The sequence below is a fragment of the Aulonocara stuartgranti genome (assembly GCF_965226115.1).
Source record: "Aulonocara stuartgranti genome assembly, chromosome: 7".
NCBI lineage: Eukaryota > Metazoa > Chordata > Actinopteri > Cichliformes > Cichlidae > Aulonocara > Aulonocara stuartgranti.
Window position 1 is genome coordinate 40,490,001 of NC_138945.1, and position 26,518 is coordinate 40,516,518.

The 26,518-nt window shown below is 44.7% G+C and overlaps 2 protein-coding genes across 2 annotated transcripts in view; one reads left to right on the forward strand and one right to left on the reverse strand.

The window, feature by feature from the left end:
- Window positions 1–272, forward strand: part of pbdc1 (polysaccharide biosynthesis domain containing 1) — an 8,004-nt gene extending 7,732 nt beyond the window's left edge. Inside the window, exon 6 of the mRNA XM_082538927.1 lies at window positions 1–272. This exon is cut by the window's left edge and continues 161 nt beyond it. The gene's annotated coding sequence lies outside the window, so the exon portion shown is untranslated.
- Window positions 273–2,630: 2,358 nt separating this feature from the next.
- xpo7 (exportin 7) lies at window positions 2,631–25,739 on the reverse strand. The gene is made up of 28 exons (XM_082538928.1): window positions 25,635–25,739; window positions 17,199–17,345; window positions 16,311–16,404; window positions 15,874–16,040; window positions 15,445–15,510; window positions 14,632–14,736; window positions 13,870–14,035; window positions 13,687–13,760; window positions 13,487–13,606; window positions 13,264–13,410; window positions 12,884–13,056; window positions 12,394–12,587; window positions 12,214–12,319; window positions 11,989–12,124; window positions 11,076–11,149; window positions 10,870–10,965; window positions 10,460–10,517; window positions 10,224–10,332; window positions 9,840–9,946; window positions 9,457–9,545; window positions 9,252–9,359; window positions 8,739–8,821; window positions 8,436–8,650; window positions 8,201–8,339; window positions 7,829–7,986; window positions 7,617–7,715; window positions 7,406–7,533; window positions 2,631–6,286 (listed from the first exon to the last, which is right to left on the reverse strand). The coding sequence occupies exons 1-28, from the start codon at window positions 25,665–25,667 to the stop codon at window positions 6,193–6,195; spliced, it is 3,285 nt and encodes a 1,094-aa protein (XP_082395054.1). The 5' UTR covers window positions 25,668–25,739; the 3' UTR covers window positions 2,631–6,192.
- Window positions 25,740–26,518: the final 779 nt, after the last annotated feature.

The window sequence follows — 26,518 nt, forward strand, 5'->3', positions numbered from 1 at the left end:
TGATGTCCGGCATTAAAATTTTTGATCGGATCAGAACCATTTCTACAAACCAGAACAGGACCGAACTCTTTGTCACCAACGCTACCTGACCTGTTTGAAAGTCTTCTTCACAGTTCCTGAACATTTAAAATTGATGTAATGAACACAATGAATTTTGTATTTACTGTAAAGTTCCAAGGTTTTTGTGCCAATCATAAGTGGTTATTTTATTTTGTAAAAACCGAAATGTATCTGTCTGACCCAATAAAACCTGAGCTTCATTTCACCGCCAATCCCTGTGTTTAAACTCCGTTTTACCCCCCAAAACAAACAAGTGCCTGCTGGCGGGACGTCTTCATGAACGCTCTTTGAGGCCTCGCAGAGGATTTCCCGAAGCTTCAAACACAAAAACTTATTTCCAGCAGTCGTAACAGAAACCTGAAGCTTCTGTAAACCTGATCTACTCTACACATGCAGGAGAAGGGATTCTTCCTGTTCCTTCCTTTCACAATAAAAGACATTAAGCTACTTACACACTGTGAAAGTTGTGGTGTAGTTGCAGATAGGGCTGGGCCATATCACACCATTCACGGTAATACCGGTATAATGTTAGACAATGTTAAGAAAATGAAATATCGCGATAGAATATGGGTAAAACGCGCATGCGCAGTGCCTTTGTTTTCATACGCACATGGCGGAAAAGCGTGGCAGCGACTGAGAATGATAAGAGCGATAGCAGATCATTGAATGAAACAGATGAACCAGAATTGGTTTGTATAAAATGGTACAACTTCAGTGGTGGGGAACTGGTTTGGCTTTCGTCTGTCAGATACCCACCACAAAGCATAATTTTTGGTAGAGCATGCAAGCGGGCCATCATTCATACTCCGAACCTTGAGACCTCGAAATTAGGGAGACATTCAAAAGCTGTGTGAAAACCCCGGAGGAACTCTCCCGAGGGATTAATAAAGTTTTATTTAATCTAATCTAATAATAAAACACTGAAAAAGGCCAAGCAATAACATGTTTAATTTATTTAAGTGACTTGTATATCATGTTTAACCTGAGTAGCAAAAGACAGCAGGGGTTTGAAAACGATGTGCCGGGAGTTTGCTGTTCTCCCCGGCTCAGATGTTTCAAGTTTACACAGCTACATTCTCGCCTGAAAATATGTTAAAAGTTTATTTTGCGACGCAGAAACAAAAATAAGAGTAATATTAAAACTAAGTAGATGCAGTAGTTATAGCCATTGTTGGAAACTGGAATTGATTGGTCCAATCTGGGATATGGTTTTTCAATTATGTCCGGGTGGAAATTCGGGATTGTCCTGGAAAAAGCGGGAGGATTGGCATGTATGCCATAATTAGTAGTGTTTTTCGGAAAATAAGTCACTCTTCAAATTAATCCTTTGATTTCTGAAAAATCTACAGTGCGCCTTATGTATGAATTCTGGTTGTGCTTACTGAACTTAACCGATTTTATGTGGTACACGGTGCTCAAAAAACTCAAAAAATGGAGTTCCTGTTCCGACTTTCAAACTCAGCAAGTCCAACTTTAGGGGCTATCTAGTCGAAGGCTCCAACTCAGAGATTGCCTCCCACTTCAAATGGAACACATTATAAAATATGTTTACCTGGCTAATGGTAGCTAGTTAGCCTCTTTATACTGTTACACAATTTAATGGTGGAAAAAAAATATCAACATTTAACATTACATCATTTGTTTTTAGGTTAGCTTGCTAGCATTACTATAATAATTTACCTTAAACTGAAAGTTAACTTCCTGTTTATTCAAATAGACATCATCAGATTAAACTGGATTTTCTCTGGTTGATGTTAGTTGCTAACATGGGCACGCTAGTTGATTTAGAATTTATCAGCTAGCTGGCTGACCCTCATTTACTGATGTACCATATGAAAACATCCATGTGCCCTGTGTATGTTAGCCAATCAGAATCTGTGAAGCAGCTGGACTGTGCAATCTGCATACAGTCACGCCCCCATTTTTCTACATAAGGAAACACCTTTACCTGGATGTGAAGCAGAGACATTGGTGATGATGTAAGAGCAGCTCTGAGGCTTTACTGCTACTTTTGTTCTTTTGTCCAGTATCCCTCTCCTCCCCCTTAGCAGGTGGCAGCAGATGGCCGCCCCTCCCTGAGCCTTTTTATGGCCAGAGGTTTCTTCCTGTTAAAAGGGAGTTTTAACAGGAAGAAACTCACTCTCACCAACTGCTTGTTCACTGTTGGGATTTCTCTGCATGATTGTGAGATTTTTATCTTACAATATAAAGCACCTTAATGTGACTGATGCTGTGGCTTGGCGTTATAAGTAAAACTGATTCTGAGCATCTTGTTACCTACGACATTTAGGACTATAATGATGTATGGTTTGGAGATGGTGGCACTAAGGCTGTCTTAAGATGATAAGATCTTCAATGGCAGTGAGCAGGATGACATCAGAAGAGAGTGGACATATTTGACAAAGGCTGATGAAGATGGAGGAAAAGAGGAAGAACTTGAGGGAGGTTCGTAGTCTTGCGGACTGTTGATGTTGTGACCATAAGCTCACAAAAAGAGCAGCACTGCTGCTGAGCACCTGTGGCAAGCTGTAGATCAGCTGAGATCAAGAAAAGGATGCGAGGCAGCGAGGTAAAAATCAATGAGGTTTATTTGCAGTCACAATGCTTACACTATATGTAGCAGACATCCAAACAACTCAAACAGCTATTCACTCTATGGACCCAACACATTCACATCAGGGACACAAGCCAAAAAATTAGGAACTCAATAAACATCCGTGAGTGCTGACATGGTTAGAGATGAGCTAGTTGTCACAAACAGTTAGCAGCAACATCGTAGAGAGTAACACAAGTTGCTAATAGACTCCACTTCCTGCTTCTCTTTGTACACCTTCTGCCAAGGTTTGACGACCGATCCGGACGCCTTCGCCGCACTCCCGCCTCGATGGTTTCCCCCTGTTGCTTCCCGCTTGGTGGCTCAGACCTTGGCTGTTTGAGCTCCATCGCGGGTTCAAGCCGTCGCAGCACCGTGAGACACCACATACACGCACGCCAGGCAACAGAGAGCCACTCCACGCACACGCAAACACACACAACATCAACGCACACGCCAAAAAGGACTCCCTAAAAAAAGGGGGGCAGGCCGAGACCTGGTCCGAGGAATCCAGAGTGTAAACAAAATGGTGGAAACTGCACCCAGCCTACCAGAGGGGAAAATGTAGCTGTGACCATGTTGCTTACACGTTCATCAAGCAGCAGGCGTGCGACACCTGCAGGACGTCACCACTGGCGCAGCCGCCATGCTCAGAGGAAGGCAGAGCCGCGGCGATGCAGACGGGTGCCTTAAAGGGAAGTTCTGCTGCTTTTTTTTTTTTTTTTTTTTTTTATACAATAAAAACAAAACAAAACAAAAAACCTCCATCACTTTCTGTGAATTCAGTCAGCTGACGCTGGAGAGGATTTCACGTTTTTAACTGCATGAAAACAACAAATAACGTGGTGAAACCTGAAATTTCAGAAAATATGACCTTATGTACTCCAAAAACCGTCAAAGAAACAATTCATGTGGCGATGAACAAACGGTGACCCTCCTCCCTGACTTCCTGTGTGGTTTTTCTTGGTCACGAGTCTTTAAACGCAGTCATGTTGCCGTATTCGACTTGAGACTTGGTAGAAATTGGTGCTGCCTGAAGATCTGTGGAGGTTTCAGCTCAGCTTTAAACGTTTTCCTCGATCAGTGGATTCAGTGTTTTGGACTTTCTGTCGGTTAGACACTCAAGAACATCAACACAGAAAATCTGAGACATGAACTCTATTAACCCGACAACATCCTGTAAAAGTCGCAATATTAAACCAGTCGTCGAGGCGAATCGGGGTAATACTGTAATGTTACCATGTGATCACTTTAACAGTGTTTTTCCTGAGTTTGAAGACTCGTTTAAAGGCTCGTGTGGTTCTGTTTTAGTCGAGCTGAAGCCGATAACAGCAGCTGGTGATCATGATGAACACTCGGGTCACGAGGCAACGAGAAGCTGAAGTTAAAACATGCAGATTATTAGAGGACGTCTGCATTCCGACACTCCTCTGATGTCAAAGCAGATTTACGGAGGTTTAAACATGCCGCTTTTACGATCTGTTTAAAGTCTGTCTGAAAAAGAATCCTCACATCTAGTTTTATATGATTCATTGTGTTAATTCAACTGAAAATATGATAAGTGAGTGTGATTATATCCTCATTTTCTGCTGGTTTCATTGGGAAAGTTTATTTTCATTACAAAGAGAAAAAAAAAATCTACAGAAAGCACGAGAATTTTTAAGGTGAAGATATCGGAGAGCTGAAAACTCACTCGGGGACTGTTAAGTGGGGCGAAAGCAGGAAGTGCCCCAGCTTCAGGAGCTCGAGTCTGAAATGTTTGTTTGAAATGCTGCAGATCATTTTGTCTGATAAATGAATAACATCTGAATAACGGGGAAAAAAATGAAAAATAACTTTTAAGGAGACGTCTTCAGATGTTTGACAAATGTTTAAAAATCAAAAGATGAATCGCTTAAAATAACGCAGCGTTAATTAATCATCAGAACGAGCAAGTTAATAATCTGCTTTAGTATTGCGGGAAAAAGAAGAGCTGGAACTCAAGAACAAAATATCTAAAAGTTCAACATTTGAAACATTTTGAGACTGAAAACTTTTATGACCCTTCGTCACAACAGAAGCTCTAATCAAGGAATAATCAGCAGATTATTAAATCAAAAATCTGACTGAAGATTGATAATTATGTCCGACTTTGTGTCGCCACTAAAATCGTCACTGCAGCTCCAGTAATAATAATATAATTATTATTATCATCATCATCATCATCATCATCATCATCATACTAATACGGCTTTGATGAAGCCTCTGAGGATTTCCTCTATATTTGCAAACCTCCTGTCAGCCTGATGACACCCTGAACTTCCCTGAATGTTGAAATGTCAGCCTGTGTGTTGTGTGATCGCTTGTTTTACTGTAACCATAAAGAGGTAAAGTTTTGTTTTGATCACGCTTTAGTCAAACTGAAGTTGATGACGTGCCAGCTTATTGTTCTGCAGCTTACAGTTAATGATAATAATAATAATAATAACAACGACAACCACGGGGGTTTTGATGAATCTTTTTAAATGATGGCTGGAGAAAAAGTGTCACGTGACCAAGAAAAACAGGAGCTAATCACTATTTCTGTCTTTAAATCATTTTTATGACGCTCTGACAAACATGCTGACATTAGACCAACTTTAAGCTGAAGGTTTAGCGAGCCTTCACAATAAAAGCAGCTCTAATGAAAGATGTTTGGTCTGCTGAAGGTGTTTAATTTTGTCCGAGCACCACGGAAAAGCCCAAAGACCTCCAGGTTAGTGTTTATGGGCAAAGAAAAACAGGAAACGAGGATGGAGGTGGCGTTTTTCTACCTCGCCGTGACCAAAATGTGACGGTTTTATGACACCGAGGAGGAAAAGCAGCAGGACGGTCCCTCTGAGGCCGTCATTCGGGAATATTTACATCACTTCAAGCAGCAGAGACAGAGAAAAATGTACAACATGGATGCTCTGAGCCTCCCTTTCCGTTAGTGTGTGTACCTGCTTCCTGTGCTTGCCCCGCCCACCCTCCGGCCTCATGCCCACGCAGACAGACATGTGCACTAACTCACTACTCTGTAAAAAGCTCAATCACACGTTGGTTTGTTGTCTCGTCTTTGTGGGTTTTTAAAGTCGATCATTATAAACATTGTTCAAAATGTTACGAAAGAAAATGTACACTTGGTTTCTCGGGTGGTTTCTATACAAGGCAGGCAGAAGCGGATTACTACGTTTACCGGCGTTCGTCCTTTCGTCCCCTCGCCGCCTCTTCTGGCTGCGGCGCACTCCACTTCCTGTCAGTGATTCAGAGTGCTCAGACATGCTCCCTCCCCCCCCTCTGTTCGAGCAGCCAGGCGAGCCGGACGTGGCGGGCTGGCTTTAAAATAGATCTGTATATATTTATATATGCTTATATCAAAAAGGAGGAGGGGGAGGGCTGAATTGGTGTTGTGGCGGGGTGATGATCCCTGGGCATCCGGGCCCGGGGGGGAGAGGGGGATGCAGAGAGGTGAGGGGTAGGAGGCCGTGGAGAGGCGGGTCGAGGGGCCGGGCGAACTCGGTGGGCGGCCGCGTGGAATGTCAGCTCATCATGTCGTTGCTGTTGACGCCGTATGTCGAGTTCTTCATGCTGTCGTTCACCTCCCTCCTGAACACTGACAAGTTCTGTGTGAACCTGCAGAACACACACAGAGCATTTTTACCTCGTCAGGCACACGAACAACTCCCCTCAGTGTTCCCCTGCAGGAGATCAGAACCAGCTAATCCTGACTGTTAAGATCCGCCCACATTAAAACGCGTTTATTTGTGGAAAACCTCCGAAAGGCAGTGCTCCTTTCAGGGCCTGAATTTCTGACCAGCGTGTAACGACGTGTTTTTACAGAATAAATTTGTGGTTTTGTGAATGAAGTCTGGTGGAGAGGAGCAGATCTGCGGCATCAGCACAGAAACACTCGTTAGTTACCGAGGGCAAGGGTTACCGTGGGAATCATTAGGATTTTTCGGTTGTTACAGCACAGACTGATGTATAACTGCTCGACTGGAGTAATGTGACCATGCACTGCACAAACAGCAGTATTATCTGCACGTCAGCCATGTTTAAAACTCGGTTTGAGGTTAGATATAGATCGCGAACAAACACAATATTTGTACAGAAATTATTTCGAGCTCATTTTTCACAGTTTTCACCCTTTTAGGTCACCCAGACCTTCAGATGCTGCTGCATCACGCCTTCTGAAAGTTCTCCATCAGCAGCTTTACTTTCCTAATTCAGTTCCTTCCAGCTGATGAGGAAATGTGTGTTCGGGATCAAAACGTAATCTAACGTAACTGGATGACTTCCTCCATACACCGATCGTCCTGACATCCCCCTGACAGCAGGTTATATTATAATGCACAATGTGTGTCTCCAAAAATAAGGTGTGTCGCTGTTCCACATCACTAAACACTGGTCTTCATATATCTTTCAGGCTGTTTAGGATTACACAAGAAAAAATGTTTTCCTCCAGTTTAAGTGAGTAATAAATCAGTGACAGTAGTAATCGAGTCCACAGCAGTACCTTTAGTTTGTACCTACTTCTGGGTGTGGCTTTCTGCAGGTAACCCTGTCTGTGGATCACAACCTCATACAATCCCTGCTGCAGAGTCTGAATGATCACAGACTGAGTGACAGTCTGTGAGTGGCTTTTATCTCTAACGCTAAGCTACGATCCTGACCGAGTCTAGCGTGTCTCACGTCTCCACCCGTTTTTCACGTTCCTGACCACCTGAGAGGATGAATGCTGCCTGCTCTCACCTGTCCCGGTTCTTTGTTAGTAGATTTCTCTCAATTCCCTCCATCAAGTTCTCGAAACATAAGTGCATGGCTTGCTGCTTCTCAGGCGGCTGGCTGTTGACGATGCTGTTCCTCAAGTCAGCGAAATACTGCAGTTAGAAAAAACACACGTGTTATAGCGCACATTGACCCACGCGGTGCCACCTCTGAGGCGAGTGCGAGCGGCAGTTACCTTCTCGTTGAGCAGGATGAGGCCTAAGAGAGGCCGCGACATGGACCACTGGTTCCTGCAGTCCTCGAAGATGATGATGTTCAGAACGGTGGACAGCATCTGATCAACGACAGCAGCAAGGTGTCAACACGTGTGTGTGTGTGTGTGTGTGTGTGTGTGTGTGTGTGTGTGTGTGTGTGTGGGGTCAGGTGACTCAGGTGTGATCAGCTCACCTGCTGGATCATCTCCGGGTGCTGCTGCATGATGTGCAGGAAGCGGTCATCTGTCGCCATGGGAGCGGGCCGCTTCTTGGTGGAGCGCGACAGCTGCTTGAACAGGTAGGTGACGATGTGGTCGAGGCTGGAGCAGCAGCCGGTGCACACCATCGTATCTGAAACACACACAAAGACACAATGATGTAACTTCAACACACACGCACGCACACAGAAACACACAGAAACACACACACACACACACACACACAGAAACACACACACACACACACAGAAACACACACACACACACACACACACACACACACACACACACACACAGAAACACACACACACACACACACACACACCTGACCAACGTCGCTGCCTTACCGAGTGCTGTGAGGCCTTCTGATATGGAGGACAGAATGTACATGACCACGTGAGGCTCCAGGCTCGCGATGAAGTTCATGTGGTCCTGCGTCAGCACTTCCAGCAGAGAGTAGAAGGACTGGCTGAGCTTCGGGTAGTCCTGCAGAGACAGGACCAGAGGTCAAGGGTTAAAAACTCACTCAAACGGAGTCCACGTCTCCAAAGTCACAAAAACCTGTGAGGAGGTGGAGCATACCAGCAGGTCACTGTGAGGGATGGACAGCAGTAGTTTGATGAAGGTCTGTAAGGCATTGTCCAGAGCGTCGTCGCCATACAGACGGAAGACCCCGAAGTTGACGTAGTTCCCGCTGAGCACCGCCTTCAGCATAGCAAAGCACACGCTGACGCCCTTCAGCTTCACCCCGTACACCTGGTCCTTAGGGACCTCGCCCAGCGTCAGGATCCGATTCCCTGAAGGAGAAAACAGGAACTCGATGAGCGGCCCAGAACAAAGACAGGTATATCTTTGAGGCGGTTGAGTGGGGGTCAAAGGTTGTACCATAGGTCGTGATCATCTTGCTTGTTTCTCTGAACAGCAGGATGCCGTTTGGCGACGACACATCAAACTGAAGCCGCTGTGATCTGAAAACAAAACAAAAACCAAACACAGTTAGTGACCTTTCACCTCTACATTTGATCTGAAAGGAGACGCGCTTTGGTTTCTGAGCCGAGTAAAACATCACTGAAAACCATCTACATTAGTCACGCCTCACCAGAACTCTGAAAACATTAGGTGTCAGACCTCTGAGGCGGCTTCCTCATTTAAAACTTGACTATTCTGCTGACGTTCACTGTGTGTACTCTTAGAATGAACCAATGAAAACACTCCCACAGCTCCTGCTGGGAGGGAAAATGCTACAATCATAGCTGATCCCAGGCCGCCAGTGGGCTGCCTTTACTTTCTTTGAGTCGTCTCTGGATCCTCACAGGCTGAACCGTTGTAAGGATGTGACAGCACAGAGGTCAGAGGTCATACTCTTAAACCTGCCCCTTCGTCACTGGGCAGGTTTACCTGTTGTGGACGAGCTCTGCCATGAGCTTGAGGACTGGCGTGGTGCATGCTGGGTCGTGGTACCACAGTTCGATGGCCCGCTGCAGGATGGGCATGTAGGTCGGGTATCTGTGGAGCGGGTTAAGGACACACTTTCATCGTTTACACAATAAACAGAAAAACCAGGATCTGACCGCGTGCTGATCTGAAGTCAGTGTAAGGATACATCCAGTCAAACAGCATCATGAAGCTCGTCTTGGCGTTGAAGGCGAATGCAATTCCTCGCAGGTCCCGGACCAAACCCACCAGAGTCCTCTGCAGGAGGAAGAGGAGGAAGGTCAATGTTTCGAAACATGTGCTCAGCTGCTTCTGCTGGAGTTTCCTCGTGTTTAAGCAGGGTCACAATTTTATTAGCACAACTCTGAGTTACACCCGCTTTATTCTTTATCCCTGCTACACCGCCATCGCTGTGTCACACATGCGTTTACGCACACACACAGAAACACAAACACGAGCAACACAATGTGTGTCTGTCTGCAAAAACAGAAATAAATGTTTGACAAAACTGATGCTGTTTATGTGTCTGTATGTTTGTGAGGGTGTTCTGACCTTGGCTTCCTGCTCGTTAAAGGTGTTTGTACTCAGCATCTGAGCCACTGCTTCAAACGCCGCCGTCAGAGGCAGCATGAACTGTTCGAACTGGTCCTCATCTTCACCTGCAGACACAGACACACACGAGGCCCAGTGTAAACTGTGTGTGTGTGGCTCCTGCAGACCACGTCACACTTCATTTCCAGGCACCAGTATCTCTCCTGTTTCAGCTTTTGTGTTGTTACAAGATAAAAACTTTCTGCTGCTTCTTCATCACAAGGGGCGCCGCAGTGGGTCGTTCTGGATCTGTGTCTCAGCGACCTTTTGCCAAGTGAAGTCTACAAAAAGTCCGAAACTGAAGAACTTGAAGCCACACCAGCGTGTGTGTTTGTGTCTGCGTACCTAAATCGACCATCAGCAGGCGTCCTAGTGCAGTGTAGAAGGTGGTCCGACACCTCATGTCGCTCAGGTTGGACTGGTTGTTCACTCCCAGGAAGGAGAAGTGCTCGCTCTGACAAAGACAGCAGCAGGAAGTTCATCACAGCTCACTTTCTTCTTCGTCTGTGATGCTTGTGTGTCAGCTCAACGCGTTTTAATCAGACGTGAAACTTGGGATCCGATAAATGTGAAGTACTCACCGTGTGGTTGTTCAGCATGAACTGGACAGCGCTGAGCTTCACCAGCTTCCTTACGCTGCTGTACGTGCAGACAGTGAAGTCAAGGAGAAAACGCTGACCCAGAGCCCCACCCCTTCCTTTAACTCAGTGCCTGGTTTAACCTTTAAGTCCTTAAGATGGATTCATTATCCTGCTCAGTAGCTTTTCATGACTCACGGTTCATAATTATCCTTATTTATTAGGCACCAGGCCCTCAGCTCATCTGAAACAAGCTGCTCAACATTTAAAGACAACTTTCTTCTGATTGGCTGCCCCTCATTAACGATAAGATCAGGTGGGCAAGGCTTCTTTTGCTTTACGTTCACTACACAAAAACAACAGCAAAGATAAAAACTAGACTAAATCAACATGAAAACATTTGTGTGGGTCACAGACATGAAGGATATCCTAAGGAGAGGTCGTTCAGGAGCTGGAGTGTCTTGGAGGTGATTGGTTCACACTGGCCCCAGTACTTCAAGTTTGTGATACTGAAAGAGAGGAAAGTTTACTTCTACATATTTACAGCGGCTGAGAGTTCGTTTAACTTTGAACATCGGCTCTCAGGTGTGCCGGAGTTACCTGGACTTCAGTTACTCACATTTTCCCTATAAAGACGCTGAGTACCATCGTCTCGTCATTCAAGCCCAAAACTTCTGATAGTCGTCGATAAAGCTACGAACAAACACAAACAGGAAGTCACATGATCACCACGCGGCTGCCACTTCAGAGGACGCTTCAAGTCATTTCTGTGTTTTCAGTTTGGAACAGTCTGCACCGAATTCTGCTTCTTATTATTTTACTTTAGTTCCAATGAAAACAGAAACAATAATAATAAATATTTTAATAAAATAATATCAAACCTGTCCACATTCAGTAAAATACTGAACATTTTACTGAATGCTTGATCACCCTCAGCGTTTAAAAAGGGTTTCAGGACTTTACTACTCCCCTAAATTTAGTTTTAGCCCCAAAACGCTAAATCGATTGAATCCAGCCAGCCAGAAATCAGTAATTTGGCCCGAGCACTGTGTGAACAACGCTCCAGATTCAGCCAGACTTCCCAGCCCGAGAACAGGTACTGGAACTGAATCCAAAAGTAAGGCCTCGGGTTTGACCGATGTTTTGACAAAACCGACTGAGATTCTCCGAGCTCTGGAGGTTGCAGACTTTTCTGAGTTTCTCGTGGGCATCCTGAGGCATTCCTGGGCCAGCAGAGATATATAATCATATACTCTGTGCAGTGAGTTACTGCTGCGCCCCGGGGAACCACTGGAGGAGCAGGAGGAGGAGGCTGACCATGTGACTCACAGCTGACTCTATGCCTACCTAACACCACATCCTGAATTTTAAACACCACCATGATGCTCTGCGAGCACCAATCACAATTTACTTTCAAGCACTTATCTGGATGTTCACACTTTGCAGTTTCTGAGCAGAGAGATCACACAGAGTCAGACCTGCTCATTCATGTCAGCTGAAAGGGGTGGAGCTTACAGAGAGGCGCGCCTTACCTTTGATGATTTCTGCACCTGGTCACCGATGTAGATCTTTCTGAACTGCTCGAAGAAGCTGAGCATGGCCAGCTCCAGCCTCTCATTCCCAGCTTGAGCGAGCCGCGAGTCTGTCAGGTTCATGAGCTGGAGCACCCTGAGGCAAACGCAGGAAACGCAAGGTCAGGCTTTCAGCGACAGGAAGTCACGCCCCCAGACACCGGCTCGCCACATTCGCACTCTTACCGACAGACTAACTCTCCATCCATGGCATCCTGCTCGTCTGTGCTCGCGAACGACACGCGTCCTCCGATCACTGCCCCGATTATGTAAACCAACCACGTGAGCCGACCTGCAGAGAAGCAGAGGAGGCGTCAGACTCCCGAAGTCCCCAAAATAGCACAGGGGTGGGGCTCGCGCTCTTACCCTCCTGCACTGTGATGTCCATGGCGCTCGAGTTGGTGGACTGCAGCAGCTCCTGGTAGGTTTGAGCCGCCTGGTCGAACAGCTGGACGAGCAGTGCGCATGTCTTCTCGTACTCGCAGCGGCCGATGGTGGAGAGCTGGTCCAGCTGCTGCTGAACGAGGCCGGCGTCGTCCAGAGGGTCCTCCAGCCCGTCCCTACGGACAGAGACATGCTCAGCTCATCCCTAAAAACCCTCAGGTGAAGTTTGCCTGAGCCATCACCGACCCAACCCTTCAGACTCAAACCATCGTCACTGCACCGATTCACAGCCACAAACACCGAACACATCATGGGAGTAACATCCAGAATCTGTTCCCAACACATCTAAGTTTTTATGTACATCTTATGAACGCATTAATTAAATTAATGGAATAAATGGAAATGCAATCTTTTGCTGGAAAATCAAACAAGATGAAATCCTGTCTAACTTTAAGGTTGGTTTAAGTCTCACCTGAGGATGACATGGACCGACTCGAGTCGGGACGTGATGTAGGCCTTGGTGACCTCTGGAGTGTACGTCTCCAGCAGATGGGGCTCCGTGGCTTTAACATAAGGGACTGACGCTGCCAGGCGCTGCCACAGGCTCAGCAGGTAGTGAACACTGTTGGGGGCGAACTCCCAGTGCTGAGGAGGAGGAGTAGGAGTAAAGAGTCAGGTACACAACACTGCTGCTTGACCACGATGTGTGTGTGTGTGTGTGTGTGTGTGTGTGTGTGTGTGTGTGTGTGTGTGTGTGAATATATACACACATACACTTTTTTTTTTTTTTTTTTTTAAACGTGGATGACACACACATACACTATTACAGACGGAAAAAGTTAAAAAACCCACCTGCAGACTGGTGACGGTGAAGTTGGCGATGAGGCGGATGACCTCTGGGTAGTTTTCCACTTTGACCAGCTCACCCAGCTGGTAGTTACTCTTCAGCCTCGCCAGCAGGCGGCAGAACTCGTGGTAGTTGTTTGGATCGGGCAAACACTGAAGCACAAACACACATTGTTCAACACACACGAAGCTACAGAGGTGTGTGTGTTTTCAGACAGGTGTGTGTTACCTGTGGGTTTGCCAGTATCCTCTTCACTCCGTCCACCAGGTGTGACAGAAACTTTGCTCGCTCTGCATTGTTGAAGAGAGACCTCCGAACTGAGGCGATCTGAACTAGACACGACAACACCTGCACCCAGACACACACACGAACAGTAAAGCTTCACGCATCAGTCTGCAGGCTGTAGTCACATGACTGTGCTCACTTACCAGTGGGGAGAGGGATGGAGGGATGGAATGATATAAATTGAAAAACAGCTGCAGGGTGGAGGAATCGAGGAACGCTGCAGAAGACAAAACACAGATTTAACCGTTTTCATGTTGTCGTGAGGCAGTAAATATCAGTAACAACACCACATTAATCTGTAAGCGGCGGGCGCCTCGCTCCTCTACCTGATCTCCATGATGTGGGGATCTGCACGGTGCACAAGTCGTCCGACGACTCGTCCGTGGAGGTTCCTATGAAGTCGTAGTTGAGGCAATTGTAGCTGAGCTTCAGGAGCTGCATCAGCAGGCCGTGCTGAGACTCATCGTTCAGGTTCAGGTTCTTCCCTGAAGCCTGAAAAGCAAACGCATCATCATCATCATCAGCATCAACAAACCGCCATCATCATCAGCTTCACTCAGGCATTTAATATGATCTGTTAGTGTCCACAGCGAGCTGCCTCACTCAAAATACATCTTTATATGAGTTTTTATAGCAGCTTTGCGTGATCCACAGGTCAAAATAATCCTTTGTCCTACAATGGGCCTTAGTTCAGCCTTTAAGACCCCATTTTCTTTTGATTGGCCAACTTGTGGAAGCCTGCTTAAGGGCAGCACTTATGTTTTCCTTGCAGAGATCACATTTTCATACTTTCTGCTCTTTGTTTGAAGCATCAACTCATGTTTAATATGAACATTAAATATCTGACACAAAGAAGACAAGTTTTATTCTGACAGCGTCAGACTAACATGGACATGCAAAGAAAAAGAATAAATCTAAAGTTAAGGTAGATAAATTGAGGAATTGATACAAAATTAAATACAGAACAAAAATAAAATAACACAGGTCTGAAATAATTAAAAAACTAAAAGCGGGAAATCAGTACAAAAATGAAATGCAGTGTATATGTAAGCCTGTATGGGAGAAACTGCCGACAGGACGAAACAAACCTGCTTGAGGAGGTTGCAGGAAAGCGTGAAAATGTCAAAGAGCGAGGAGTCTCTGAACGAGGAGGCGATCTTCCTGTGTTTGGTCAGAGGATGCGTCGTGTCGGCCTGAGGAGAAAAAAAAAGAAAAGAAAAAAAGATCAGAGTCGGCAGAAAATCTGAGGACCAACTAATGCTGGTGATTTCATCATCAACAAAAAATAAATAAAAATGACACTTCCAGAGTTTAGCTTCAATATCCTGCACTGTACGCTCACTGTATATTACACAGATATATTTTATTTTGGAATCAAGTCACTTGATTTCTTTTAATCCACCTTACTGAACTTTTTATTTTTAAGAGACTTTATTATTTCCTTGCTTGTTTTTAAAGCTGCTGTACTTTTTTGAACATTATAACTAGGTTGATTTATTTTTGCTCTACTGAGCCAGTATTTGGTAACATCCCTGGAGCAGGTGACACTCATAGGGATCATTTTCATGTTCTGTAGAGCCTGTAAAGGTCAAATGACCCTTTGCGGTTGGTCAGATGCTGCCAACATCATCACTTTCGTTGAACGTGCAGCGAAATCTGGGTTAGCAAGTTACAAGTTAACGGTCATGTGACTGTTTATCCTGACTGCTGCTGTTAGTGTAAGTGAATCTGGATACAGGAAAGGTATGCTGGATATGCTGAACTCGTTTTGTAGTATAGAACCCAGTTTGGTCTGGACACGTCACCAAACATGCAAACTCTTCGGCCTGCTGTGGTCGTCGATCACTGCGAGGATCTGTTTAAATCTGCCACACCTCCATAAATTGCACGCTGTGACTTACCTGATTGATCTCATTGGTCAGCTGGGACAGGATGGTGACTCCTATGATGCAGTGTTCAACGCTGTCCTGTAAAAACAACCACACAAAAGGTTACAAACGCACACAGATCAGGTTAAACTAATCCAGGCTTAAATGATCCTGTTTCTTTCTTTCTTCTCACACACTGAATAAAACAGGTCCAGAAACAGAGTAAGCAGGTTTGAGCCATGCGGAGAAGTCATTATGACATCAAAGTACGCTGCACATTTACACCAGATCAAATGAGCCTACTTAACAGTTATAAAAGCACCGAAATCACCATGGTAATGATCGAACCAATAAGCTGAATCTTCTTACTTTTAAAAACTTGCTTAAAACTTTTTATTCTGACAAATTAAACAAATAAATATACACAAGATTCACAGGACAGAAGGGTTTCAGCGCTCTGACCTGCAGGAAGCGTGTCACGTCTGCGATCACGTTTCTGAACACGTAGTCGTCTTTCTGACAGTCGAACCAGCCCAGCTTGGTGATCCTGGCGTAGAGCTGGATCAGAGCCTGCGTCACAAACGCCGCCAACTTCGGCCGCGTCGCCAGGTAGTTCAGCACATAGTTCCCTGAAAAAACAAACAAACAAAACATTTAGCAGCGGCTTTTCAAAATAAGACACTAAAACACCCTGCTTTGCTTTACTGAAAACCCCACAACCTGTTCAACTAGTAATGTCGATTTTGTTTTATTTTGAAAGACAAACATCTTCATTGTCATTATTGAGGTTTGATGAGTGCATCTCTGTTGTGACTGTTAATGCATCACTCCAGCTTCTCTTTAATCCTCAGACTGACCTGACCTGCAGGGTTTATCCGCTTTTTTCAGGAGATACTCACGGATATCAATGCGTTGCTCGAGGGGTAGAGGGTTGCTGGTCCGAGAAACCAGTTTTGACAAACAGGTGGCTGCAAGCAGCTGAGAATATGAAGACTGACAGGAGACAAAACAGTGAGGTCAGGTTATCTCCTCTGACAGCCATCTACATGCTTTTATTCTGACAACAGAAGAGGAAATGGCCTTTCAGATATGCTGGTTAGTGAAGGGGTTGCTCCATCATTATCTCAGGCAGATGAAAAAAAATTGAAATCTTAAAATATACCCTCACACCTACAGAAACCTGCTCATAAATATGAAGTACGAGTTGACTCCACTTCATTTTAGAGTTACCTCCTCATTAGTGTGGGGGTCAGCGATCTTCACCTGGATGACACGATACTTCATCCATCCCAATTAAAACAAACCCTTTGAAATATTTCAGTTTGTGTTTATCAAGCACCGAATATGATATAAATATTAAGTACAAATATTTAAAAATTTGTTGTGTTGGGATTCTTGGATTTTATCGTGTGTCTGCACGTTGTGGTCATGTATCTGTGTGATACCATTTCTCTCTATGAGAGGAAACGCTGCCCACCCTTGAGGTAAAGCTTTTGCAGGTGAACCTGTGGATGGATTAGTCGGTGCTCAGCTAACCCTCATCAGGGCGTGACTCCTCCCGCTCATTTTTCACTGACTTGACTTTTGTCCAAGTGAAAGATGGAGCACAAAACTGAAAGTCTTCATGCTTTCAGCTTCTCCAAAAATCCCCCATCATGTCTGCTGAGTCTGATCTGAATCTGCAGGGTCAGGCACAGGACTGTCTGACCCTGCAGAGCATCATCTCTGCTAACGTGGGAAAGTTAAACTGAAGCTGCTTGGACAGTCCGGCTGTAGTCTGTACTCACGCTGCCTCTCTCCAGCAGCAGCTGACATTTGCTGAGACAGTCGGGGCTGTTGGTGAATTCCACCAGAGCTTTCTCAGCCTGGTGTCGGACGGCGGTGTCGGTGGTCTCGTACAGCTGCTTACACAGGATCTCCAGCTGGGCGAGGCCCTGGATAAGACAGAGGGACACAGCGCAGGCTTATCAGTGAGCCGCAGCCGGCTCGAGTCTTTCATCGTTTCAGACAAACAGAGATCACAGCAGATAAGACGGGCAGCCACGCCGAGCTTTACACACTCATAATCACAGACACACATGCCGAGCGCCATCTGCTCCAACCGTCTCGGGTTACTTTCTAGGAAAACTACACCGACAGGGCCAAAGATGGGGGACAGCGGCATGAGTGCAGGTGGAAGCTGATGGTCTGATGGTGTTTACAGCCTCCACCTAGGTGCGCTAGCCACCTCCACTCGTGTGATGCGTTGAGGGTACATGGAGTGAGGTATGACAGAGCACTGCATCATGTGTGTCGAACTTCTGCAGGCGTCAGATAAGCGGCGAGCACCAAACCCCGCCCACGGTGATGCCCGCAGACCCTCAGCTTACACTCAGCTTCACGTGAAACTCAAGTTCAACAGTAACACACACACACACACACACACACACCTAACATCTAATAACATCTAAGAAAAAGAAAACTAAACCGAAAAGATATTCCGCAAAAAAGTTATAAAAATAGAACGAGAGCATTTTCCAGTTTTCCTCATAAATTTTTTTCCTCGTGTAAATTTTCCATGTTTTCCCGAGGTGTCGGCATCAGCCTGATTCCGGCTCTTCCCGGTGCAGCAAATTCAATTCAAATTCAAATTTTTATTTGTCACGTACACAGTCATACACAGTACGATATGTAGTGAAATGCTTGGACAACTGCTCGTGACCTAAAGAGAACAAAAAAAGGAAAGGCTATGAATAAGATAGGAAATAAATATGAAAAATTAAAAAGGGTAAATTTAACTAGGAAGGAATAAAATATAAATTAAGGTTAAAAATGAAATAACTGTACAACACAAATTAGAATGAAGGGTAAATTTAACTGGGAAGAATAAGATAAAGATAAATATATAAATTAAAGTTGAAAATAAAATAACTGTACAACAAAATACACAATATAGAACTATATACGAATGTATGAAGAAATCTAAATATAAATAAATATATACACAATAACAGCAGCTGTACAAGTATTAACCGGAAATGAAGAATATAGTGACCAGTGTTGTGCAAAAACAAAGTCCAGAAAGTCCAGTGTGTGTAAGAACCATATGTGTGGGTCAGTACTGTGTGGTGGTGTGATTGAGAGACCGTATCGCCTGCGGGAAGAAGCTCCTCCTCAGTCTCTCTGTGTTGGTCTTCAGGGAGCGGAATCGCTTTCCTGACCTCAACAGAGAGAACAGTCTGTTGTTGGGATGGCTGAGGTCCTTCACGATCTTCCTGGCCTTGGTCCAGCACCGCCTGCTGTAGATTGAGTGCAGGTCAGGGAGCTCGGAGCGGATGGTGCGCTCAGCTGACCGCACAACCCTCTGTAGAGCTCGTCTGTCCTGCATGGTGCTGTTCCCGAACCAGGTTAAGATGTTTCCCGCCAGGATGCTCTCTATGGTGCACGAGTAAAAGTTCCTGAGCACCTTGGAGGGCAGTTGGAAGTCTCTCAAGCGTCTGAGGTGGTAGAGACGCTGTCGGGCCTTTTTCACCACGGTGCTGATGTGACAGGACCATGACAGGTCCTGCGTGATGTGAACTCCGAGGTATTTGAAGCTGTCCACTCTCTCCACTGGGCACTCGTTGATGACGGGGGTCTGGTAGTTCCTCTCCTGCTTAGTGCTGAAGTCCACTATCAGCTCCTTTATCTTACTGACGTTTAGAAGGAGGTTGTTCCTCTGGCACCAGTTCTCCAGATTCCTAATCTCCTTCAGGTAGGCCGTCTCGTTGTTATCAGAGATCAGGCCCACCACGACGGTGTCGTCAGCAAACTTGATGATGGTGGTGGAGCTGGTAGTGGCCACACAGTCATATGTGTACAAAGAGTACAGCAGGGGGCTCAGAACACACCCCTGGGGGGCTCCAGTGCTGAGAGTGGTGGAGGCTGAGACATGTCCGCCCATCCTTACTGCCTGTGGTCTGCCAGTTAGGAAGTTGGAGATCCACTGACACATAGATGAGCTGAGTCCCAGATGCTCCAGCTTGGTGGTGAGTGTGGAGGGAATTATGGTGTTAAATGCAGAGCTGTAGTCTATGAAGAGCATTTTAACATAATTCCCCCTTCTAGTGTCCAAGTGAGTGAGTGATGTGTGGAGGAGATGAGAGATGGCATCGTCTGTGGAACGATTTGGACGGTAAGCGAACTGTAGTGGGTCCAGTGTGTCTGGTAGTGAAGAAATGATGAAGTCTCTGACCAGGCGTTCAAAGCACTTCATCACTACTGAGGTGAGGGCTACAGGGCGATAGTCATTGAGAGAAGCAGGGTGGGGTTTCTTCGGGACAGGAACAATGATGGACTCTTTGAAGCATGTGGGGATCACCGACTGAGATAAAGAGATGTTGAATATCTCAGTGAACACAGGAGCTAGCTGGTATGCGCAGTCTCTTAGAATACGACCTGGGATGCCGTCTGGTCCTGCTGCTTTCCTGGTGTTCACTCTCTTGAAGGCTCTCCTTACTTCATGCTCGGAGATGACGAGCACGTTTCCGGTGCTGGCAGCCGACAGATGCTTCCAGTTTCTAATTTTAAATCAAACTGTTTCTATTTTTAAATTTGTGCCGTGCGTCTGGCCTGCAGACGGATGTTTTCTGGATTTTAACTGCTGCTTTTATTTTGCAGATACATACTCTGGGTGCTTTAATCTCACAGGTGACATCCACTCTCTCTAACGACCAGCAGGGGGTGACTCTTCTGAGGTCTGATTGGATGCAAGCCACCTGACCTCTGAGCTCATCAAACGCTTTCTGATGAGTTTGTAGGTTAGTTTTATGAGTGAATAAAAGTGAAGTTTATTTTGGTCCCATTAGAGTGAGGGAGGACGATAGTGAGTCTTGACTGCTGAGTCCGTTTTAGATATGAAAATCAACCAGATCTAAGAAACGCTCCCAAACTTCCTGTAACTCTGAAATCATTCACAGTATTAAGGTTAATTTTTCATGGCTTCATTAAATTAAATTAAAAATGAAATCAGCTGATTCTGAAGTTTCCTTTGATTTGGTTGATTTAATATGAAATGAACTGTTTTCAGTCTATTTTACAAAATAAAAGCTTCTGTAATTAAGTGAAAATGACAAAGAAATCTGGGCTAGACAATGACCACAGAGGTTCATAGAGAGCTGCATGCTTTACTTTCATTATTCAGGACTAACCTTAACTTCTGCCATTTGAACTGGTTCCCATAACACAGGAGTTGGTTTTACAACTTCCTCACAAAGTTTCCTCACCGTGCTGCCACTGAGCAACACTTCTGGGCTGGCGTTAAACTCTCAGATTTCAGTTTTCACAACCATCAAACTGAGCGACAGCAGCGTCACAGATTAACTCACGACCTTCAGATCCCACTGAGAGTGACGGCTTTTGATGGCCTGTTATTCTGTTTGATCACATGTTTGTGACTGAATATCAGCTCTGTGTGCGTCTTTGTCCTGATACTGTTGTTGTATACGTCTCCTTTGAAACAGACTTTTAATGAGAATTTTACCTGATAAATAAAGGATCACTATAAATGTGATGTGACTCGAGCCGGCAGCCTCCAACCATCAGACCAGTTACATGAAATGAAGTTCTCACCAGCTCAACTAAAACTGCTTTCAGCAGGACAGGAAAGACTTCGAGGAAGTAATCTGAATTTCCTGATTTCCAGCAGAACAATTACAGATAAGAAACCAATCAAACAAAAAGAAAATCTTTAAAGTTAAAGTGATCGAGGAGCCTTATTTTTACCTGGCTAACACCAACTTCACCCTGATATACGACTCAAAGTCCTCAAACCACTCATATCGGAAACATTTTAAAATCTGGCTCATAAAGCAACCATTAACCCAAGCATCACGGTGTAAATGTACTGGCTTCCTGCCTCTGGGCTGTATGCAGACCTCCCCTTCATCTCCACCTTCACACCATCACAAGGACTGGAGAGGAACTTTCTCTCACTCGATCAATAAATCAATCGGCTTTAACGCTGATCCATGTGGAAATAAGGATGCAGTTTCTTTACAGTGGCAGCTAACATGTCCTCACTGGTCTAACTTTGTGTTTTCAATCCATAAACAGTGTTTTGGTCCATAAACAGTGAAAACTTCACCTGTGCTGACTCTGACGTCTAATCTTAATTAAATAAACCCAGAGACTCACATTTACTGTCACAAACGACTCAGAAACACAAACAAACGTGAAAGAAGTAGCAAACCTTTGATTCCTTTTAAATTCTGTCTATTTGTCTGCATAATTATCATATTCAGTCAATAACTCTTAACACAATTGGTCTCTTTTTATTCGACCATCTGCTCAAAGAGTTTCTAATAACTTTAGTCCTAAAATGATGATAACCAGAGGAAAGCACATCTTTAACTTCCTGCTCGTAACCCTGCAAGCTCCTTCAACAATATTCTTCTCCATTATATTCAGGACATCTAAAAACTGCAGAACAGAAGGATGCATTTGTTTTTTAGTTTTATAATAAAGATATAAAGCCCAAATTTGTAAATGCTGTAGGTAAGTGTGAAGGTAAATCTGACTTAGAGGGTTGGTACTGGGAGCTTGAGTCCAGCTGCAGGCCTGCGAGCAGCAGTGTGAATGTCACAGATCTGAATTTATCTGCATCGGAGCTTTTTCTGGCGTCAAACCACAACTCTGTTGCCATGCTTTAGCTCATCATTTAGAAACATGCTGCGGCCGTGCTGGAGACACGAGCACACAGGTTTGATGATTTCATCACCGGTTCAGTGACCATGAGATGCTGCAACAGCTGAAAGAGACCAAACTTTGTGTCAGTGCAGGTGTGGGAGGAGGACAGAGGTGTTTTCTTTATGGCTTCAGGAGAGTCCAGCCCACCTCAGAAAAACCAACAGCCAGTGAGCCAAGCTTCAGGCTGAAGCTTTACAGGTAAGCTAGTAGAGAAACATCTCAGCCTCCTCTGGTGATGCTGCAGGAGCATCGACCTCCCTGCTGACGGCACACAGACCAGTCAGAATGAAACCACTGAATAAAACACTCAGCTGCACGCGACTCGGGAAACTGTTTATTCCTCATCTAAACTCATGAAGAGTCACTTCAATGAAAGTGAGTTACAAAAACAACCGAAGCGTCCAAACAGCAGCTGTGTTCACCAAAGACTTTAAATAACCTGTATTTAAACTGAACATTGTCGTGTTTTTTTTCTTCACAAATATGCAACTACTACTATCATTTAATCCACCTGGAAACACACAGTGTCCCATGGAGGCGCCATAGAGGTCGGGTGTGATCCTGACAGGATCGCAGGTGTAAGGATGGAGGTGATCTGACCCTTGGAGCTCCCTTAGAGACCAGAGACAGGCTGGCAGATTTGGGAGGAGCTCGTAGCACAGACGCACAGCACCTGACTAGGATGCGTCCCATAGCTGGGGAGTCTCTGCTTAGACCGAGGTAAGCATCAGAAAACAGAGATAATAAATAATAACCTCACCTCACAGGAATAGGTTCAGTCGAAACCTGAGAGCAGATTTTTTATTTATTAACGTATTTTATATTCTATAAACTCCTGACAGCTCTGCAGGCTCGAGCTACGATGGCCCATGTGTGCAGAAACATAATAAACATAATGGAGGGATATCCTTTGAAACCTCCCGAATCATTAAATATTCAGGAGGTGATTTTTGGTCTGCAGCTTATCTCCATAAACAGAGAACCTGTGGGAGGCGTCAGGGAGCAGACGGCTGATCAGCTATTATCTAAAGATTACCAGATGGACATTTAATCATCATTAGCAGGAGTCCTGAACATCACAGGAGCACGGCTGTCAATAAAGGCCACCCCTTTTTATTCAAATAAACACACAGGTGTATGAAAAACAGACGATTCAGTGCCTGAAATGTCTGAAGAAAAATCCTCTCCATCATCATCTGCTGTCACTACACAAACATTAGAAACTGTTTTATGGAGCTAAAGAGCCCAAATCTCTTTTCCTGCTGTGGACTGACTCCAGCCTGACTGCGTGAGGAACACCAGGGTAAACGTTGGACTTTAACGTGAACTTTTTAGACTGGGGCGGGTGATTCTGACCTCATGACCGCATGGCGTTGGCCTTCGACTCGCCACATCACATCATCATTGAATGACAGCTCATAACAGCTGAACTGACTAAAGTTAGTGTTTGATCACAGGAATGAAGGTGTGTGGACTCATGCTCTAACGTGAGACGATCTTTTAAAAATTACACGTGAATGTTATTTTAATTACAGTGAGGAAAGTGAACAACCCCCCATCAGAACAAGGCAGCCACATGATCATCAGTCTGGAGACAAACGGCTGAGTGAAAGCAAACAGCACACAGTGGATACGAACAGTAAATATCAGCCTGATCTTTATTCCACCAAAAACTGTCTCAGTAACACCAGAATGAACTTAAGTGGTTCGTTTTCAGTCATTTAATATCATTAAAAATACTTAAGTCTTCGTTCTGTTAGATTTCAGCTAAAAATACTTAAAAACAAGGATCTGGGCTTATTGTGTGTCAGAATCACAGAAATTCAACTTAATCCAGCTACGAGAACTGCCCAACGTGAGGCCCTTCTCTTACTTTACTGGCACATTATTAATTATGAATTTATGAGCTACATCCAGCTCAGTGGTACCAGTATAACCATTACATAAGTGAAGACTTTCACCTGGATTATCAGACAGTTTATGGCACTCACAGGATCATAAACCTGGGAGTAGGTGATGGAGTAAGTGTCATTTCTAGGTAAAAAAAAAAAAGCTTTAAAAACTTTATTTTAGGTTAAATCTGCTAACTTAAAGCTGTTTTTATAAAATTTGCTGTTTTCATGTCTTTGAATTTATAGTTAAATCTGTATAACCATGAAAATAGCTGCCAGAATAATTTATATTATCATTTTTATCACTAATAAATATTTTCTCCCCAGTATTCTGACCAGAGCTGAGACTGAAAAACCTGAAATCATCGTCACACGTTTACCCAGAATCCCTCAGAAACTCACCTGAACGTTTGATTACCTGGTAAATTATTGAAATATTAATGAAATCAGGCTGAGATGTTCCACTTTGACCACATTCAGTGAATCTGTGCCCCACCTGAGTTCGTACAATCCTTCCTGGGATTAAAGCTGATCACAGATAAACTGATTAAAGTTACTCTGAAGCAGAAACAATAATAACGAGCTGTTACAGCCGCTAACATGAGAGGATCGGATGAGTTTCTCCTCATAGTTCATGCATGCTGTGCGCAATTAACAATATATTATGTCATGTCACACACAGCTCATGTGACCAGCAGAGAAAACGAAAGCTGGCTTCACCTGTCGGGGTTTCACCTGCCCCTCAGCACAAAGTCTCCACAGTCTCCTCACAGAGTTCCCTGCAGGGGCATCATGGAGGAAGTCCAGAGCAGCTGAACTTCATCCCTCGGCTTCCCAAACATGTGCCGGAGCACAGCGCCTTGGCTAGTTGCCGCTCCATTCTGCCCACACCAGGGTAAAAACCCCCGCTGTCCTCACCCTGGAGCCCCTCGCGGGTCCGGCCCGGTACCGTCGCCCTGTTTCACCGACTAACGCTCACACAGACCAGGTCATGTTTTCAAACACGCTCGGGCGGGAGAAGTTGACGTGTAGATATGCTAACGTTAGCCTAGCCTGCTGCATGGCTGGGTGTCGTTACCGGAGCGAGCCGTGAATAAAAACACAAAAACCTGGAACTCCGGGACAGAAGCTCCGGGTACCGCGCCCGGTCCGTCTGGGATAAGCGTGTTTACGGCGGTTCCCGGTGGCGCCAGGTGACCGTGCGTGCTAGCCTGGCAGCTATCCGTCTGCAGCTAACCGCCTGTTTCATTGTTTACTTCACTGAAATACATCGATTTTTCCCGCCGCTCGCCCTCCGGTTACTCGCCTCTGATGGCCACGGACGCCGGAACTCACCAGGCTGGACATTCGGAGCCCGCAGACTCCCTTGTTCGCCCCGGAGCCCGAGCCCTCCCCTGGCTGCTAGCAGCGGCTAGCCTCCAGCCCGTGCTGTGACAGCAGGCCACAAGTCAACACAGGCGGCCGCATCCTTTCTTTCTCCCCGCTAGCTCCACCGCGGCCGCCGCCCGCACGCACCGGCTGCACGCTAGCTCCGTGCCGGGAGCGGCGCACTCGGATCCGGCCTCAGCTTCAGCTGCGCCCGCCTACAGAAATTATCCGCGACAAAAACATGAAACCTCCGCTTACCTGCACATGATCCGCCATTTTTCTCCATTTCATGCACCTCTCACTCCCCCGCTTATGGGTAACCAAAGTGACAACAGCGCCCCCGCTGGTGGCCGCTGGCAGGACTCCAGCAGCACGATGCAACACAATGTAACACAATGGAACGCAATTTAATATAACACAATACAATTTAATACAATTAAATACAACATAAAACAATTTAATACAACACAATGTCATTTAACAATACAAATAGATTAATAAACTATACATCTCATTAATACAACGCTGTAACGCTATGTTACAATACAACACAATGTAATGCACTACAACACACTGGAATCAAATACATAGAGACATGAATGCATAATAACATGTAACAAAGAGAAGTTATGCATACAATCAGAGTTTGTTTAGTGACAGACATTTTACAAACTCATTAGAAAACCTTTTTTAAATAAATTTCTGACTTTTTAAATTAATTTTACTGTCATATTATTAATATTGTTATTATTATTATTATTATTATTATTATTATTATTATTATTATTATTATTAGTAGTAGTAGTAGTAGTAGTAGTATTTTAACTGACATTTTTAAAGGTGCTTATAGATAGATGGCCTAAATGGACAAATGTAATATAACATCTTATCATATAGTAAAACATCAAAAAACAAGAACAGTATTATAATGTATGATTTATTAAATTGAATATTTTATTTGTATTTCTAAAGTTATTTCGTGTTTATTTATTGCACTTGCGATTTTTATATTATTACTAATTATTTATATTTACATTTATAATTATATTTTTGCTTGATTGTATTTGGGATTGTTTAATTTCAGATGAGTTTAGACCTCATTAGCATATTTTTTGGTCATATTATATCTAAGCCCTTGTTGT